General features: G+C 42.0%; 1 protein-coding gene across 12 annotated transcripts in view; it reads right to left on the bottom strand.

The window, feature by feature from the left end:
* RBM6 (RNA binding motif protein 6) overlaps positions 1–19098 on the bottom strand; it is a 116716-nt gene that overhangs the window by 76493 nt on the left and 21125 nt on the right. For 6 of the 12 annotated variants that reach the window (XM_070050797.1, XM_002713207.5, XM_008260672.4 and 3 more), the window contains exons 3-5: positions 13904–15182; positions 12052–12141; positions 9365–9434 (exon numbers count right to left, since the gene is read on the bottom strand). Coding sequence is in view for 11 of the 12 variants with exons in the window: in XM_002713207.5 (XP_002713253.2) it covers positions 9365–9434; positions 12052–12141; positions 13904–15182 (1439 nt within the window). In the remaining variant the exon portion in view is untranslated. Of the gene's footprint in view, positions 1–9364; positions 9435–12051; positions 12142–13903; positions 15455–19098 lie in introns of all 12 variants that reach the window. The other 6 variants (XM_070050796.1, XM_070050794.1, XM_070050792.1 and 3 more) reach the window with 2 other exon arrangements.

A 19098-nucleotide genomic window follows, 5' to 3' on the forward strand; every position in this document is an offset into this window, starting at 1 on the left:
TATGGCCTGGGAAAGTAAAAGATGACCCAAGTCCCTGGGCTGCTGCACCCACATGTGAGACCTAGAGGAAGCTCCTGGCTCCTGGCTTCAGATTGGCCCAGCTCTTGCCACTGCAGCCATTTGTGGAGTGAACCAGTGGATCGAAGATCTCTCTCTCTCTCTCTCTCTCTCTGCTTATGCCTCTGCCTCTCTCTAACTCTTTCAAATAAATAAATAAATCTTCAAAAAAATTGAATTGAACTGAATCAAACTGAATTGCAGGATACCCAGGAATTATCAGAATTAGTTGATATTGGGGCAGTTTTTTGACTTAGTGGTTAAGATGCTGGTTAAGACAACTATATCCCATATCAGAATGAATATGTTCAAGTCCTGTCTGGGAGCCCAATTCCAGCTTCTTGCTAATATGCACCCTGATGGGCAGCAGATGATAGCTCAAATAATTGGGTCCCTGCTACCGACATGGGAAACCTGAATTGAATTCCTGGCTCCCAGGTAGGGGCTGGCATAGCCTAAGCCATTCCTGGTATTTAGAAGGTGAACCATCACAGGGAGCACTCTATCTCTGCCAAATAGATAGATACACAGATAGATAGGTAACTTAAGAAAAGGGAGGTTGGCAGGCATTGTGGTAAAGTGATTTAAGCCTGTGCTTGGGATGCCCACACTGGGAGTGACTGGGATGGAGTTCTACCTGTTTCAGAGCCAGCTTCATGCTAATGTGTACCTTGGGAGGCAGCATCAGAAGATGGGCTCAAGCATGTGGGCCCCTGGGTCTTCATGGGAGACCTGGAAGCAGCTCCTGCTCCTGGCTTGACTGGCCCAGCTCCAGCCATTGTAGCCATGTGGGGAATGAACCAGTGGATGAAAGACCTCTTTCTCTCTCTGCCTCTCTGTAACTCTGCCTTTCAAATAAATAAATAAATCTTAAGATGACCTTATTGGAATACCTGGGTTTGAGTCCTGATTCCAACTTCCTGATAATGCACACCCTGGGAGCCACCACATGATGGCTCAAGTAGTTCAGTACCTGTCACCACCATGAAAGACATGAACTGAGTTCCTAGCTCCCAGATTAGGCCTGAGCCTAATGGGCGCTGGTTTGAGTCTCGGCTGCTCCACTTCTGATCCAGCTCTATGCTATGGCCTTGGAAAGCAGTTAAAGATGGCCCAAGTCCATGGGCCCCTGTACCCACGTGGGAGACCCAGAGGAGGCTCCTGGCTTCAGATCGGCGTAGCTCCAGCTATTATGGCCATCTGGAGACTGAACCAGAGGATGAAAGACCTCTCTCTCTGCCTCTGCCTCTCTGTAACTCTGCCTTTTGAATCAATAAATAAATCTTTAAAATATGTGTGTGTGTGTGTGTGTGTGTGTGTGTGTATCAGGGGCTGGTGTTGTGGCATAAGGGGTTAAGCTGCCGCCAGCCATGCCAGTATCACATATGGGAGCCAGTTTGGGTCCTGGCTGCTCCACTTCCATTCCAGCTCTCTGCTGATGCACCTGAGACAGCAACAGAAGATGGCCCCAAGTGCTTGGGCACCTGCACCCATGTGGAAGAGCCAGATGGAGCTCCTGGCTTCAGCCTGGCCCACGCCAGCTGTTGTGGCCATCTGGGGAGTGAACCAATAAATGGAGGATATCTCTCTCTCTCTCTGTGTATCCCCCCTCCTATAACTCGACCTTTCAAATAAATAATAAAAATAAATATTAAAGTACCAATTCATTTACCTTTCTGAAATTCAGGGGATATCACAAATAAGTATTTCCTGATCTTTCTGACCAATAGTTACCAACAAGCATTTGCTTTGTTGTTAGTCTTTTAACCTTGTTGCCTTTATTTATTTTTTTTAAAGATTTATTTATTTATTTGAAAGGAAGAGTTACAGGGAGGTAGAGGTGGCGGTAGAGGCAGAGGCAGAGGCAGAGAGAGAGAGAGAGGTCTTCCATACACTGGTTCACTCCCCAATTGGCTGCAATGGCAGGTGCAATGGCAGGTGCTCCAGTCCGAAAGCAGGAGCCAGGAGTTTCCTCCAGGTTTCCCATGTGGGTGCAGGGGCTGAAGGACTTGGGCCATCCTCCACTGCTTTCCCAGTCCATAGCAGAGAGCTGGATTGGAAGAGGAACAGCCTGTACTCAAACCAGCACCCATATGATATGCTGGCACAACAAGCAAAGGCTTTACCCGCTAGGCCACAGTGCCATCCCAAACCTTGTTGCCTTTAAACATCTACTATGGTGTCAATGTTTTCCCCATTGATGTATTAGAAACCTAATCTCCAATGCAAGAATGTTGAGAGGCATGATCTTTTAAGAGGTAATCAGATCAGGAGGGTACTGCCCTCAAGGTTGAATTAATGTTGTGTTTTGCAAGAGTGGGTAGTTATCTCAGGAGTGGGTTTCCTAATAAAAGCATGACTTCAGCCTCTTCCCTCTCTCTAACATGCATTTGTCCTTCTACCTTTCACCCCAAGATGACAGAGCACAAGAGCTCTTGCCAGATTGAGCCCCTTGATCTTAGACTTCCTTCAACTGTGAGAAATAACTTTTTTTTCCTTATAAATTTCCCAGTCTATGATATTGTTATAGCAACACAAAATCTTCTAGTAACTTTAGAATTAAAATGACAGAACATTCTAGCGATAGTTATCCAGGGTAGTAAATTCTTCAAACTTTCAACCCCCCTCCCAAAAAAAAAAAACATAAAAAACAAAAACCTCACATAAGAACATCCAGATCCCTTAACAAAAACTTAATAACAACATATGGTGGCCCCTGCTCAGGACAGAAACATGAACACTCATCCCATTTTCCACACTCAGATACTGGTTGAATGAATGAAGCAACAAGTAAACAATAACATTACTCAACATTTTTGATAGTATAGCCATACACCAATCAAAATGGTGTAACAGCAAAGAAAGCGTAATAAATTTTCAGGTTATAGAACTGTTTTTGTTTTTTTTTTTTTTAAAGATTTATTTATTTGAAATTCAGAGTTACACAGAGAGAGAAAGAGAGGCAGAGAGAGAGAGCGAGAGAGAAAGAGAGATCTTCCATCTGCTGGTTCAATCCCCAATTGGCCGCAATGGCTGGAGCTGTACCTATCTGAGCCAGGAGCCAGGAGCTTCTTTTGGGTCGCCCACGCGGGTACAGGGACCCAAGGACTTGGGCCATCTTCAACTTCTTTTCCAGGCCATAGCAGAGATCTGGAAAGGAAGTGGAACAGCCGGGACCCGTACTGGTGCCCATATGGGTTGCCAGCACTGAAGGTGGTAGCTTTACCCACTATGCCACAGCGCCAGCCTCAGAACTGTTTTATTTTAAAAGATAAAAATACAAGGGTACTGTGGCACAGAGGGTAAAAGCCACTGCCTGCGGTGGTAGCATCCCATTTGGGTGCCAGTTCAAATCCCTGCTAATGTACCTGGGAAAGCAGCAGAAGATGGGCCAAGTACTTGGGTCCCTGCAACCATCTGGGAGACTTGGAAGAAGCTCCTGGCTCCAGATCAGTCCAGCTCTGGCTGTTGCAGCTGTGAGCCAGTGGTTGGAAGATTTCTCTCCATTTCTCCCTCTTTCTGTAACTCTGCCTTTCAAATACAGAAATCTTTTTTAAAAAAGATGAAAATACATATATATTATCAGTGCACATTATAATGAACTATACTGAAACTAGGAATAATAAATTATAAATCCTTATAGGAAAGTTTAAGAAATGATCAGGGATATAGCGCTGCTGCGCAGAGGGTTAAAGCACCAGCATCCCATATGGGCACTGGTTCAAGACCCAGCTGTTCCACTTCTGATCCTGCTCCCTGCTAATGTGCCTGTGAAAGCAGTGGAGGATGGCTCAAGTCCTTGGGTCCCTGAACCCACATGGGAGTCCTGGAAAGAAGCTCCTGGCTTCGGATCAGCCCAACACAGAGAATAATTTACCAACTTCTATGAATTTAACATTGATACACCACTACTACAATCAAGATACAGGACAGGGGCCATCGTGTGGTGTGATGGGTTAAGCCATCAGTGGGTGTTCGAGTGCCAGCTGTTTATGTTCTCTGCTTATGTTCCTGGGAAGGCAGCTGAAGATGGCCCAATAACCTGGATCCCTGCTACCCATGTCAGATACAATGCTGGAGTTCCCGACTCCTAGCTTCAGCCTAGTCCATACCTGACTGTTGTAGCCACTGGGGAAGTAAACCAGCAAATGGAAGATCAATCTTTCTCTCTGCCTCATTTTCTCTGTCATTCGTCTTTCAATTTATTTGAAAGGCAGAGTTACAGATAGAGAGAAAGGTCTTCCTTCCGTTGGTTCATTCCCCAAATGGCCACAATGGCCAGAACTGTGCCGATCCAAAGCCAGGAGCCAGGTGCTTCTTCCTGGTCTTCCATGCAGATGCAGGGGCCCAAGGACTTGGGCCATCTTCTACTGCTTTCCCAGGCCACAGCAGAAAGCTGGATTGGAAGAGGAGCAGCCAGGACTAGAACCAGCGCACATATGGGATGCCGGTGCCGCAGGCAGAGGATTAACCTACTGCGCCATGGCACCAGTCCCAATAAACTCTTTTTAAAAAGAAAAAAAAGATAAAGAATGGATATTCTTACACCAAAAATTTCTTCATGCTTATCCTTTTAGTCAAATCCTCCCTCAACATCCTGGCAACCACTGTTATCTATCCCTAAAATTTACTTTCTCTCAAATTATGTAAGTGCAATCATGCAGTATGTAGCCTTGCTTGCAATCAAATAAGCAGTTTCTTTAAAAAATCGTAATTACATATAAAAACATAAAATCTACCATTTTATTTATATATTTTTTATAAATATATATTTTTTTTTTACTAGAAAGGCAGAGTTACAGAGAGAAAGGCTGAGACAGAGAAAGAAAGACATCTTCCTTCCGTTGGTTCACTCCCCAAACGGCTGCAACGACTGGAGCTGGGCTAGGCCAAAACCAGGAGCCAGGGGTTTCTACCTGGTCTCCCATGTGGGTGCAGGGGCTCAAGCATTTGGGCCATCTTCCAATGTTTTCCAAGGCATATTAGCAGGTAGCTGGATCAGAAGTAGAGCAGCTAGGTCTCAAACAGGCCAGCATCTCAGGCAGAGACTTAACCTGCTATACCATAATGCCAGCCCTTAAATGTACCATTTTAAAGTGTACAACTCAGGGGAGCAGCTGTTTGGTTGAAAGTTAAGTCACCGCTTGTGATGCCTGCATCCGGTTTCATAATCTTGAGTCTCAGCTACACCATGCCTCCAATCTCGTTTCCTTTTTTTTCTTCTTCTTTTTTTTTTTTTTTTTTTTGACAGGCAGAGTGGACAGTGAGAGAGAGAGTCAGAGAGAAAGGTCTTCCTTTTGCCGTTGGTTCACCCTCCAATGGCCACCGCGGCCGGCGCACTGCGCTGATCCAAAGGCAGGAGCCAGGTACTTATCCTGGTCTCCCTCGCAGGTGCAGGGCCCAAGCACTTGGGCCATCCTCCACTGTACTCCCTGGCCACAGCAGAGAGCTGGCCTGGAAGAGGGGCAACCGGGACAGAATCCGGCGCCCCGACCGTGACTAGAACCCGGTGTGCCGGCGCTGCAAGGCGGAGGATTAGCCTAGTGAGCCGCGGCGCCAGCCCAATCTCGTTTCCTACTGATGTGTCTGGGAGGCAGGGGATATCAGTCTAAGAGTTTGAGTCCCTGTAACCCATGTAGGAGACCCAGAGGAGTTTTAGCCTCCTAGCCTAACTTTAGCTTGGCTCAGCCCTGGCTCTTATAGGCATTTGAGGAGTGAACCAGCTAATGGAAGATCTCTTTGTCCTTCAAATAAAATGACGTTCCTGTAAAAAAAAAAAAACTATACAACCAAGCAGTATTAAGTACATTCACACTGCTGCACAACCATCACCAGAATATTTTTATCTCCCCAAAAGGAATTCCATTCACATTAAGTAGTCAGTCCCCTGATTCCCATAAGCCCTGGCAATCATCAGTCTCCTTTCTTTGGAAATGCCTATTCTAGATATCTCCTATAAATAGAAATATATAATATTGGGTCTTTTGTGTCTAGTTTCTTTAATAAAGTTCTCAAGTCTCATCCAAGTTGAAGTATTTATCAGTATTTCATTCTTTTTTTATTGAGATTCATACACACTGTTATATGCGTAATTTCTTCATTTTGATTGTTGAGTAGTATTCCCTTGTATATAGAATATACCAGAGTTTGTTCAGTTTCTAAATGACACTTTATTACTGCTACTTTTTCCAGAAATATAATCATATAACTTGAGGTAATTCACAATTAACAGGGCAAATGGCAAATGAAAAACTCAAATATGCGGATTATATATGTCCACAATCCCTTGCTTCTAACTATAAAATTTGAAAACCCCTTAAATATCCAAGATTTTGGATAACTTTTCAACAAAATCACTTTGAGACAAATCCTGACCTATATTACAACAAGTCTTTTTAGGCTTTACTTAGTCCTCTTTGTGAGAATATTCAATAGATTTTGCTGCAGAAGCATTATAATGTCTCAGTGTATACCTCCTCAAAGAATATAATTTGTTTTATATACCATATTAATCTTTTCTGTATTACAAATGTGCTCTTCATTAAATCCACTAAAAGGATGAACTCCACCCTACATCCCTCTTAATGAGCAACACCCATCCATCCTGCACGGTTTCTAGTTTGTCATCCAGCCTAAGAAAATGACTGCCATGTTTCATCTACAAAAATCACCCTCTCCACTAAGTTTCACATTTGATCTTTTGAGAAGTAAATGTTCAAGTTCTCAGAGCATCTGAGTATTCCAAGACATATTCTTCAGCAGATATGCCAGATCTAAGCCGCATTCCTGTGAAACCTCAAGCTACCCTTTAATGCTCCTCACCTGAGAGACCACCGCTGCTGACACATATCATAGATACTTATTCATTCGTGCATAGTAGGAACCTATTGAGGGTTAAGCACTGGGGAAACAGGAGGGAACAAGGTTTCTGCTGTGATGCAGCTAACACACTAGTGAGAGGAATAAGATACACAAAACCACTGACATGAAGTATCAGGGTGATAGATACTATACCAACACACAAGGATGTGATGAAAAATGACTAAGGAGTGATTTTCAAATGGATGGTGGCCAAAGAGAGGTAAAACTGAAGCCACAAACTAAACCCCAGAAGATGAGAATCGGGAACAGAGTAGTGCAAAGGCCCTATGACAAAATGCAGCCTGTTACTGGTCAAAGACTAGAGGAAAGTTCAGTGTGGCTGCAACATAATCCTGCAGACTAGTACAGATGAGGTCAAACAGCAAAGGGCCAGCTCATGCACAGCTCTGGAAACCGGAACAAAGAGTTGGGAATTTCTTCCCAGTAAGATGAAGGCCATCGGTTTTAGGCATGGGATAACATAGTCTGATTAATATTTTCAAAAGTTTATTCTACTTGTTACATAGAGACATAACATAAGTAACATGGAACAAGCAATCTAATCCTTTTATTACAAATAAGAAGTTATATATAATATCTATAAAACACACTATCATTTCATACAATAAAATGCCAAGAAAGATTGTATTACTGAAAAGTGTTTTTAACCCACAGCCCTAATTGACTTCACATGTGTATCAATGTCTGCTCTGCTAATTAGATTCCAACAGCTACCAAAACTAGCAAATTTAAGAGCCTCCTTTTTGAACACTATACAGTAATGTAATTTTTACTCTGCTGACAAATATGACAATTCAAAATAGAAACTCAATGAGTACCTTAGAAATTGCAGAATTTGAACTGCTGGTATTTAAACATTAAGTTTAATCATTTCCTAAACATACCAATACTTAACAAAAGCACAGTTCATGAAATAAGAATGAAGCTAAGGCTATTACCCTGTGAGCTAAAAAGCATCTGTAGCCAGTAAATTCTACCTTCAGGTCACAAACATGTATGAGAGACATGAAAAATAAATAACAACTAACAAAAATGAAATGTTCAAGAACATCCTAATTACTTTAGTCAAGTTTACACAAATTCAGGGTTGATATATTTAAAACAACAACAAAAAACTAGCTTCCTGAGAAATAACTCTTCAGACTAACACAAATACCATATTCTTTCCAGCATGAAAATTTGTTTGTGGGTAATTTTCTTCTACAGAACCCATTTGAAGAATTTATCTAGTTAATGTAAAAACCGTACTTCATGGTAAACTGCTTAAAAGTAAACTATGTCCTCAAAAATATGACATACTTGAAGATTTGTTTGACTGGATTACTGAAATTCTAAGTTCTGTGAAAAGATCAAACGCTCTCCTTTTTGTTTTGTTTTGTTTTGTTTTCCCAAAATAGATCATTTAAAGTTTATTTTTTATGGGGTAAAGTGTTTGGCCTAGTGCTTAACAGATGCCAGTTGGCGTGACCAAGTCCCATTATCAGCATCCTGGGGTTCTGTACCTCGCTATGCTTCTGTCTCCAGCTTCCTTCTAATACAGACCCTGGGAGACAGTATTGAAGACTCCACTGATTGGGTCCCTTCCACACATGCCGAAGATCTGGATTGTATTCTCCACTACCAGTTTCAGTTCTGGCCTAGCCCCAGCTATTACGCTCATTTGAGGAGTGAATCAGTGGATGGGAGCCCTCTCTTTCTCTCTCGCAAATTATAGAATTTTTTAAAGATTACTTTTTTAAAAAACTATTTCATATACTGTAGTCCTATAACATTCAACAAAGCTTTGAAGGGTTCACATTTCACTTTTGCTAACCTTTTCTTTAGTAAGATTTGTAGGAACTGTACTCTGAAATACTAGGAAGATACTCTGAAAACGTTTAATCTGCAGTTCAAACCATAGAACACAGGTCAAAGACAAAGCCCTTCTGGATCTATTTATGAATTTCAACAAAATAGTGGTTAGAGGACTCTAACAGCTAACAGAATGAAAATTCAAGAAACCACTAATTTGTATTTCTCTACAAAGTTGTAAATTTCACTTTGAACAATGAAATGTACAATTTTACATACAGAAGTTCATTAAAACCTACTAAGCTCAAATTAACTATTCCACCACCAAGAACATAAATATCAACTTTAATATAACTATGTAAAATATATTCAAGAGCAAATGCCACAACACTCACTTTATAGCTCATAGGGACTCAGAAGAACTGGAACATGCATCCTCATCGCCCATGTGTGGACAAACATCCACAAAGAACCACAGCTAAGACTAAGGCTGGTTGTTATTTCAAGGCACCAACAGGAAGCTTCTGGAAATCTTAATTGTGGTTTCTTAAAAAAAATTTTGAGCAGCACATGATGTAGAGATCTGACAAAGACCTTTCCTAACCCAACACCACATCCATATCAAGAAACTCACCTGCGTTATACTCCTTCAACTGCAACTCCTTTACAGGCCTGCCATCCGGAGTCCGAAAAGCATTAAGAATCTGCAAGAATATGGTATTTACACTAATGATACAAATCATATTCAAGCACCAATTATACTTTCCCTACAAGTTCTTATTATACGCAACCTAAAGGCATGATTACTTTATAAAGGCAAAATTAAGCCATGTACACTCAAAGCACTCAAAAAACACTGAATGACTAGAATATAATTATTCAAAAATTCCCAGGTTTATAAGAAAGGCAGAAGAGCATAGTCTTTAAAAAAAAATTAATTTACTTATTTGAAAGGCAGAGTGACAGAAAAAGAGGGGAAAACAGACACAAAGACACAGACTATACAGAGGCAGATTGTCAATCCATTGGTTCACTTCCCAAATGACTATAACAGTCAGGTTAAAGCCAGGAGCCAGGAACTCCACCCCTGTCTCCCACGTGGGTGCCAGGTGCTGACACACTTGGGCCATCCTCTACTGCTCTCTGAGGTGCATTAGCAGCAAGGTGGATCAGAAGCAGAGTAGCTGGATATGGGATGCCAGCATCACAAGCAGTGGTTTAATCTACTGCACCACAATGCTGGCCCCAAAAGAACATAACTTTTAAGAGTCCAAGCTCTGAGGCAGGCATTCAGTACATCAGTTAAAACACTGCTTGGGACACCCACCCATGAATCCTAACAGAGTGCCTGGTCTCAGTCTCAGCTATTCCACTTCTTTTTCCTAATATGCATTTATTTTATGCTGAATTTATTTACGAGCCGTAAGTTTCTGTTTCTTCAGGTTCGTCTGGGTATCTTTTTCTTCTATGCTACTTCCTCTTCTGGTTTAGGAACAACTTGTTCCTTTTCAGGGAGGATCATCTCAATATGGCAGGGAGAATTTACATATGGGTTAATCTGAGGGTGCGTTGTTCATCTGGATATGTTCAGTGACCAGAAAATCTACATCCAAACCCTTAAGTTCAGCACTACCCTGCAATTTTAAGCAAGCGCAACACAAATACAGCATTCATTTTGGGTCACCAACCCTGTGCGCAACAACACGATTTAGCCTGGACATATACCCACCAATTCCACCACAGGACCGAGTGGCACACATTGTTTCTTTAAAGTGATACCTTTCAGATACTTGGTGGATTTTTGGATCTGCATACCCTGATAGACTGAGCAGTTTCTCAGGTGTTCTTAAAGTGAAGATCTGAACTTCTTGATCGGCAAGATTTTGTGGAGTTTTCTGGGTCAAGTGAATAGCGAACCATTTCACAGATCACCGAAGGCCACTTATAGGAAGAACTACTCTGCTTCTGATCCAACTTCCTGCTAATGTGCACCCTAGAAGCCAGCAGCTGATGGCTCAAGTACTTAGGTCCCTGTCACCCATGTGGGAGACACAAATGGAGTTGCAGACTCCTGGCTTCAGCCTCACCTAGCCCTAGCTACTACAGGTATTTGGGGAAAGAATCAGCAGATAGAAAATCTCTGTCTCTCTGTGTGCCTTTGAAATAAAATTAAAACAAATAAATAAATTTTAAAAATCAGAGGTGGGTGTTCTAGAAATCCACATCCCGTATCAGAGTGCTTGGTTCAAGTGTGCCTGGGAGGCAGCAGATGACGCCCAAGTACTTGGGTTCCTACCACCTATGTAGGAGATCTAGATGTAGCTCCTGGCCTAGCCCTATCTATTGTAGATCTCTGGAGAGCAAGCCAGTAGATCAAAGATATGTGTCTCTTCCTCTCTGTCATTCTGCCTTTGAAATAAATTACAGAAGAGCTACCAAAAAACAAAAACAAAAAACTCAACCTCTGAAAACAGAGTCTGCATTCCACACGTCTCCTGCTCACTTGTTGTATAAACGTTTAGTGATCATTTTCTCGTCTGTTAAACATAAAATGATGCACTGAGCTCATTCCAGTCCAAGGCCATGATACTTAAAACTCTCAGCCTTCATGGTTCTTTTCCTTATGTTCAAACGGACTGTTCTCTCATGGCATTCAGGCCTGGGTGCAAATGTCATTTCCTCAATGATACCCTCCAGAACTATCCAATCTAAATGGCCACAGTTGAGGCCAGCATATTGGTGCAGCAGGTTAAGCCAGCCACCACCCACAATGGCAGCATCCCGTATTAGCACCAGTTCTAGTCCTGGCTGCTCAGTTTCCAATGCAGTTCCCAGCTTATATGCTCAGGAAAGCAGCAGAAGATGGCTCAATGCTTGAGCCCCTGCTACCCACATGGGAGACCGGATAGAATTCCAGCCTCCTGGCTTCGGCCTGGCCCAGCCCAGGCCATTGCAACCATCTGGAAAGTGAACCCTCTCTGATTCTCCCTAATTCTGCCTTTCAAGTAAATTAATAAATCTTTAAAATAAAATGGCCCCAGTGCATTTAGGTCAAGGTGATACTCTAAACTTTTACTTTAGTTTTCTTCAGAGCATATATTACTATGACTTTTTACTTTTTTATTATCCATAGAGGCAGTAAATTTATTTTTACTGCTCTATCACTCAGTGCCTGCAATGGTATCTGGCACATAGTACACACAGGTGAAGCATCCTTAATCTGAAAATCTAAAAGACTCCAAAATTTGACATGGATTTTATCCACAGTTTTTAAAAAAATCTTTAATAGACAGAAAGTAAGAGCGTGCACAGGCACCTTACCTCTTCTTTAGTGGAATTCTCAGGCACCCCACTTAATCGAATAAGCTTGCTGGGTTTCTCCTCACTTGAGCCCATCCTATAATCTTGATCCTTAAATTTAGAATGAAAAATTATTTCACAAATATACTTCAGTGTACAAAATGAAATTCAACATACAATGTAGATACTCAGGATCAAAAATAAAAATTATTTCCAGCAGTGAAGATATGAAAAATTGTAATTTCTGTTGTTCCGAATTCCAAAATTTGATTTCAAATTAGAATGTAAGTGTGCTAACACTGAGACTCATCAAGTACATCTTGAAATGCTAAAACATTGAATAGATCTTTTACAATCACACACACACAAAAATAACATATTCTCAAAACAGTAATTTTATTTTCCTGAGTGAGCAAACAAGCAAAAAAAAAAAAAAAAATCCAAACAAACCAAAGATGCCTCCTATAAATAAATTTCAGAACAAGGCAAAAATGTCATCTGAGTCTAAAGCATACAACAATGTATTTCAGAGAAATCTGCATTTTTCATATTATAAAAGTATAAAAAGTTCCTATTTTCTAAAAGTTCCTATTTCTAAAACTTCCCTATTTCTAAAAGCTATAAAAAAGGATTTAACTTTTGAGAAAAAGTCCCCAATACCTGAATGACCATATCTCCCACAAAAACCTACTGTCCTGACCTATCAACAGTGTTCTCTTTTACTCTTGAAAGTGTTCTGATTTAGGCCGGCGCCGCGGCTCACTAGGCTAATCCTCCGCCTAGCGGCGCCGGCACACCGGGTTCTAGTCCCGGTCGGGGCGCCAGATTCTGTCCCGGTTGCCCCTCTTCCAGGCCAGCCCTCTGCTGTGGCCAGGGAGTGCAGTGGAGGATGGCCCAGGTGCTTGGGCCCTGCACCCCATGGGAGACCAGGAAAAGCACCTGGCTCCTGGCTCCTGCCATCGGATCAGCGCGGTGCGCCGGCCGCAGCGCGCCGGCCGCGGCGGCCATTGGAGGGTGAACCAACGGCAAAGGTCTGCCTGTCCAAAAAAAAAAAAAAAAAGTGTTAGGATTACTATACAAAATAACAGAACCTAAGTAGAGATGGGTAAAATCTGTTTTAAAGGATAATATTTTCATTTTCAAATTACAAATATAACTTCTCATTATATATTCAAGAAATTTAATCTTAGGGCCGGCATTGTAGCATAGCAGCTAAAGCAGCCACCTGCAACACCAGCATCCTGTATGGTTATTGGTTTATGTCCTGGCTGCTCCACTTCCAAATCGGCTCCCTCCTAATGGCCTGGAAAAAGCAGAAGATGGCCCAAGTGTTTGGGCCCTTGCACCTATGTGAGAGACCCAAATGAAGTTCCTGGCTACTGACTTTAGTCTTGCTCAGCCCTGGCTGCTGCAGCCATCTGGGGAGAGGTAGGAGATCTCTCTCCCTCTCTCCGTAGCTCTGGCTTTCAAAGAAAAAAAGAAAAAAAAAAAGAAAAAAGAACCTTTAAGGTAATTAAATTAACTGCAAAGAGGATATTCGTGACATTAATGTCACCTCCTCATGACTGAGCAGACTTCTGAAAAAAATTCTAAGAACCAATTCCCAAAGAAAGGTACTTTCAAAGTAAACTATCACAGTTCATTTATATCACATCATAAAGGAAATTTTTGAATAAATAGACATTAATAATATGATCTGAGCTGAGAAACCTTTCTTGAGATATTTACATTTCTACATTCTACTCCTGAATACAAATTTTGCTTTTTAATTGTTGTGTAAGGAGAGATTCAGAACTGAAGATCCTGGACTCTACACTACATTCTCCAGGAAAGCCTGTGAAAAAGGACACAGCAAGCTACCCCATCAACATACCTGAAGGTCTCGCTGGGCATCTCGGGCAGTTTTGCCCTCTAGAAAAGACTTGCTCTGGCCATAGCTAAATATCTGGCTTCCTGGCAGCCTATGATCCACATCACGGTACTCCATGCTTCTGTAGTCAGTGTCTTGCTGCCCAAGAAAGTCCAGACCACCTTCTTCTTTAAACAGACCAGCATCTGAACTCTGTTGTTCACCTCCAGAAGGCTGTGATTTTTCTTGATCTTGAGTTGGACTTTGGCTGTTTTGAAAGTCTGACGGAGATTCATGTTCAAAGGCTATACCTTGTGTTTCTCCTTCCCGTGTTTCTGAATGCTCAAATTCTCCCTTCTGAATGCCAAAAGCAGGCCTTTCTATTGTATGGTCATGTGTGGATTCTTCTCTCTTATTCACATTCATATCAGAATTTTCTCTATCTTGTGTAGAGGACTGAATGTAATCCAAAATATGTGAATCCCCAGGGGGCATCTCCCTGTCTTTAAATTCCATACAAGGTCCCACCTCTCTGCCCCTGAAATCCTGGTCACTCCTGGACCGGTGTCTACCTCTGAAATCTGAATGTGGTGTGTCCCTGTCCCTAAAGTCTAGATCAGTAGTACCTGAACCTCGGCCTCTATAGTCCATCTGTGTTCCATCTTTATCCCTGAAATCTAAATCAGATACATCTCTATTCCTAAAATCAGAACGAGACTGCTCTCTGGGCCTGAAATCTAAATCTGGTAAATCTCTTCCCCGAAAATCGGCATGAGATCCATCCCGACCTCTAAAATCTAAGTCGTAAGTGCCCCGACCCCGGAAGTCTGATGGAGGAGCATTCCTACCTCTGAAGTCAACAGTGTGAGCATCTCTGTCTCTGTAGTTCATATGAGGTGTGTCCCTACCTCTATAATCCATAGAAGTACCATCTCCACCCCTATAGTCCATAGGTGGTCCTTCTCTATCCCGAAAATCCCCAGAATGTATGTCCCTTCCCCTGAAATCCAACTGTGATGAATCTCTGCTCTGGAAATCAGAAGATGAAAAATCCCCGCCCCTGAAATCATGTCCAGGTCCCTCCCCTCCTCGGTAGTCACCATGTGGTCCATCTCTAGCTCCATAGCTGAAAGCATGCTCCTCTACATTTGCAAAAGGAGGCCCCGAATGCCCCTGGAAATCAAAGGGAAGTGAATCTCTGCCAGGAAAGTTGCCAGAGTGTCTCTCTTGAGCATGACTCTTAAGGGGAGGAGGAGGATAATCCCTGTTCCACCCGGGAGCAAACCTTTCTTCTTGGCTCCCACTGTAGAAACAAAGACAGTGTTATTTATATTGTCCAGAGAGTTTGAAATCTACACACCAGCATATTCTTCTCTAATCACAGCACATTCTTCTGTAAACATTTTTTTTTTGGGCAGAGTTCTGTAACAAGGTCCTAGATCTGCAGAAAACAGCAAAGTTTGCTATTTTAAGACGAAGTGGCGGAGTAAACTTTTACGCTCCCATTTCAGAACACGAGGAAATTCAACACAAGGTTTTCAACATGACTGCTGCAGAAAAAGCTTTCACCCAGTCCTGCAACAGGGAAAATCCGCAATACCAGATAAGCTAACAATGGTGACACACTACAAAAATTTCCATTTCCTACAGCCAGGGAACTTACAGAATTCCAAGGTCAACTTGATGATACCTATATATCAGAAAAATCAATGCACTATAAATTCCTTATAGTAAGTTTCAGGAGGTGTCTTTCTCACTGCTGCATCCAAAAGTAACATTTCAAAATACATTACAGCTACAGCATGAACACCACCCAATCAAAATGAATGCAGGCCCAAAAGAAAGCAACACTGGTTGTAAATAACCAATAGGAGCACACCAGTGTTCACCAGCTGAGCGTCAGCCCTGGCTGCATATAAATGCCAGTTCTACAGTGGCTATGCCAAGAAGTGCTCTCACCTGGATACTATGATTGTAACTACCCAAGGGTATCACAGAAAGCAGCATTAATCATGCCACAAAGCATGTGTAAGACTAAGCAAAGTAACAGCATCCAGGAGCCTAATGGTGAAAGAACGTTGAGAGAACATCAGGCCTTCACATCATCCCCATGTCCCAAAATGAAGAAGCTGATATTCTAGATTCCAATGCCTCATACTGATTTTCATGTCATTAAATGTATTTTTAAAATAGGCAAAGTATTAGCTTCACATCCTCAGTTTACAAACTTGAGAAAAATGAGAGCTGGCCCAACCTTTCATACTACCCAACTTCCTCCCTTTGCCTAACCTCCTGAATATGTTACATAGTCTGGCTTTGGTCAAAGATTAGGGAATTCTAGTAGGCAATCAGGCACCTGGAATGCTGGGTAGGAATACATGAAAAAGAAAATATGAAATGATCTGAAGGTTATTTGCTGTTTAGCAAACAAAAAAGCACTTGAAATATCAAGACCAACTCAGTTTTCTCATCCCAGAACATGCAGGTTCTATTGAAACACTCAGTTCTGAGCTTAGACTACACTACAGTAAAACACTAAGCACAACTGACTGTGGGACACTCAGTTGAAGAGAAAAGTTGCAATAGCAAATCCTTTCTTAAAGTAATAGGGATTTAACATCAGTAACCTAAACACTAGAATGAAACACATTTTTCAAAAAATGATGACTTCCACTGGATTCCATTAACTTTAGTTATGTCTATGTGGTTCACCATGAGAGGAGTAAGTTTAAATGTACTCTACAGGGGCTAGTGTTGTGGTACAGCAGGCTAAGCCAGCATCCCATATGAATGACAGCTCAGTATTGGCTCCATCACTTCACATCCAGTTCCCAACTAACATGCCTGAGAAAAGCAGTGAAAGATGGCCTTAATACCTGGTCCCTGCCACCAACATGGGAGACCTAGATGTTGGCCTAGCCTTGTTCACTGCAGACATTCAGGGAATGAATGAGAGATGGAAGATTCTCTGGCTCCCCCGCCCCCCCGTCTCTACTTTCTCATTTTAACTCTATCTTTCAAATAGATAAATCTTAAGTAAAAAAAAAAAAAACACCATAAGTAATACAATTTAACATTAAAATTAAGCTATTACCACCAACTATAGTGTCTCCCATATTTAAAGGCATGCAAGGCTGGTGCTGCGGCTCACTTGGCTAATCCTCCATCTGCGAAGTCGGCACCCCGGGTTCTAGTCCCAGTTGGGGTGCCGGATTCTGTCCCATTTGCTCCTCTTCCAGTCCAGCTCTGTGCTTGGCAGGGGAGGGCAGTGGAGGATGGCCCAGGTCCTTAGGCCCTGTACCCGCATTGGAGACCAGGAGGAAGCACCTGGTTCCTGGCTTCAGATCGGCGCAGCACGCCAGCCACAACACACCAGCTATAGCGGCCACTTGGGGGGGGTGAACCAAGGGAAAAAGGAAGACCTTTCTCTCTATGTCTGTCTCTCTCACTGTCTAACTCTGCCTGTTTAAAAAAAAAAAAAAAAAAAAAAAAAACACAGGGTAGGAAAATAGGGGCCAGCACTATAGCGCAGTGGGTTAATGCCTGGCCTGAAGCGCTGGAATCCCATATGGGCACCGATTCTAGTCCCGGCAGCTCCTCTCCAATTCAGCTCTCTGCTATGGCTTGGGAAAGGAGTAGACTATGGCCCAACTCCTTGGGCCCCTGCACCCGAGTGGGAGACCTGGAAGTAGCTCCTGGCTCCTGGCTTTGGATAGGCACAGTTCCAGTCGTTGCAGCCAATTGGGAAGTGAACCATCAGATGGAAGACCTCCCTCTCTCTGTGTAACTCTGACTTTCAAATAAATAAATGAATCTTTAAAAATTAAAAAAAAAGCCGGCACCGCGGCTCACTAGGCTAATCCTCCGCCTTGCGGTGCCGGCACACCGGGTTCTAGTCCTGGTTGGGGCGCCGGATTCTGTCCCGGTTGCCCCTCTTCCAGGCCAAGTACTTGGGCCCTGCACCCCATGGGAGACCAGGAGAAGCACCTGGTTCCTGCCATCGGATCAGCACGGCCATTGGAGGGTGAACCAATGGCAAAGGAAGACCTTTCTCTCTGTCTCTCTCTCACTGTCCACTCTGTCAAAAAAAAAAAAAAAAACCACAATTTTAACTAAATTTAAATGAGTCAAAGAAAAAATGTTCCAATAATATATAAAAGCTATACAATAAACCTATTTCTACCTAACATTTCTGAATAGTTAGCTAAATTATCTTAAATTAATTCTACAAGAAGCGATCTTACTCACCAAATAATTATCCATAAACAGAAGTAACAAAAGATAGGTTGCAATCTAAATATTTTTAAATGTTAAAATATGTTAAAATATAAGCCTGTTGATCTACTCTTGGGGTTGGCAAACTGTTCCCAAAAGAAACAAATAGTAAATATTTGGGGCTTTATGGGTTCCTCAGCCTCTGTCCCAACTATTCAACTCTGCCATTGTAGCATGAAAGCAATCATATAATGAGCATGGCTCTGTGTCCCAATAAAACTTTTATAAAAACAGGCTGCAGGCTAGAGTTTGCTAACCACTAACCCAGAGCTTTTTATTCTGAAAGCATTTATATTGTAAAGCATCATCACTTTAATTAAAGACCACTATGCAGAAAATAAAGAGTCCTATCATTTACCACTTATGAAACACAAGCTTTACAAAATATTATATGAATCATCTAAACTCAGTTATCTACCTAAATTCTTTACTGGAATCCCAACCTTCAGAACAATGAATGAGAACATCCACTGAATAAAATCTTGCAGAATGACAGTTCAAATGAAAATTTACTAGCAACTAAAGTTTCAACTGGAGCATACTCTTAAATACATAAATCTAAAGGTCAAATTTCTCTGCCATATATTAAATAAAACCACAAAAATCACATCTGTATAGCATTTCATTAATCCTAACTATAATGAAAAATTTTTTAAAAATATTATCATCAGTGTATTCTATACTAGCTATAAAAAATAAATTCCCTACAAATCTAAAAAACAATTCATTTATAACTGAAGGCTACCACTGCTCCACTCTTCTTTGTATCCTGTAACCATTAATACTGAAATGGAAGGGCTGGCATTGTGGCCACCGGCACCCCATATGGGCACTGGTTAAAGTCCCTGCTGCTCCTTCTGGTCTAACTCCCTGCTGATGTGCCTGGGAAAGCATCAGAAGATGACCCAAATGTGTGTGTGTGTCTCTCTCCCCTTCTTCTTCTT

This window comes from Oryctolagus cuniculus, chromosome 10, assembly GCF_964237555.1.
Source record: "Oryctolagus cuniculus chromosome 10, mOryCun1.1, whole genome shotgun sequence".
Taxonomy (NCBI): domain Eukaryota; kingdom Metazoa; phylum Chordata; class Mammalia; order Lagomorpha; family Leporidae; genus Oryctolagus; species Oryctolagus cuniculus.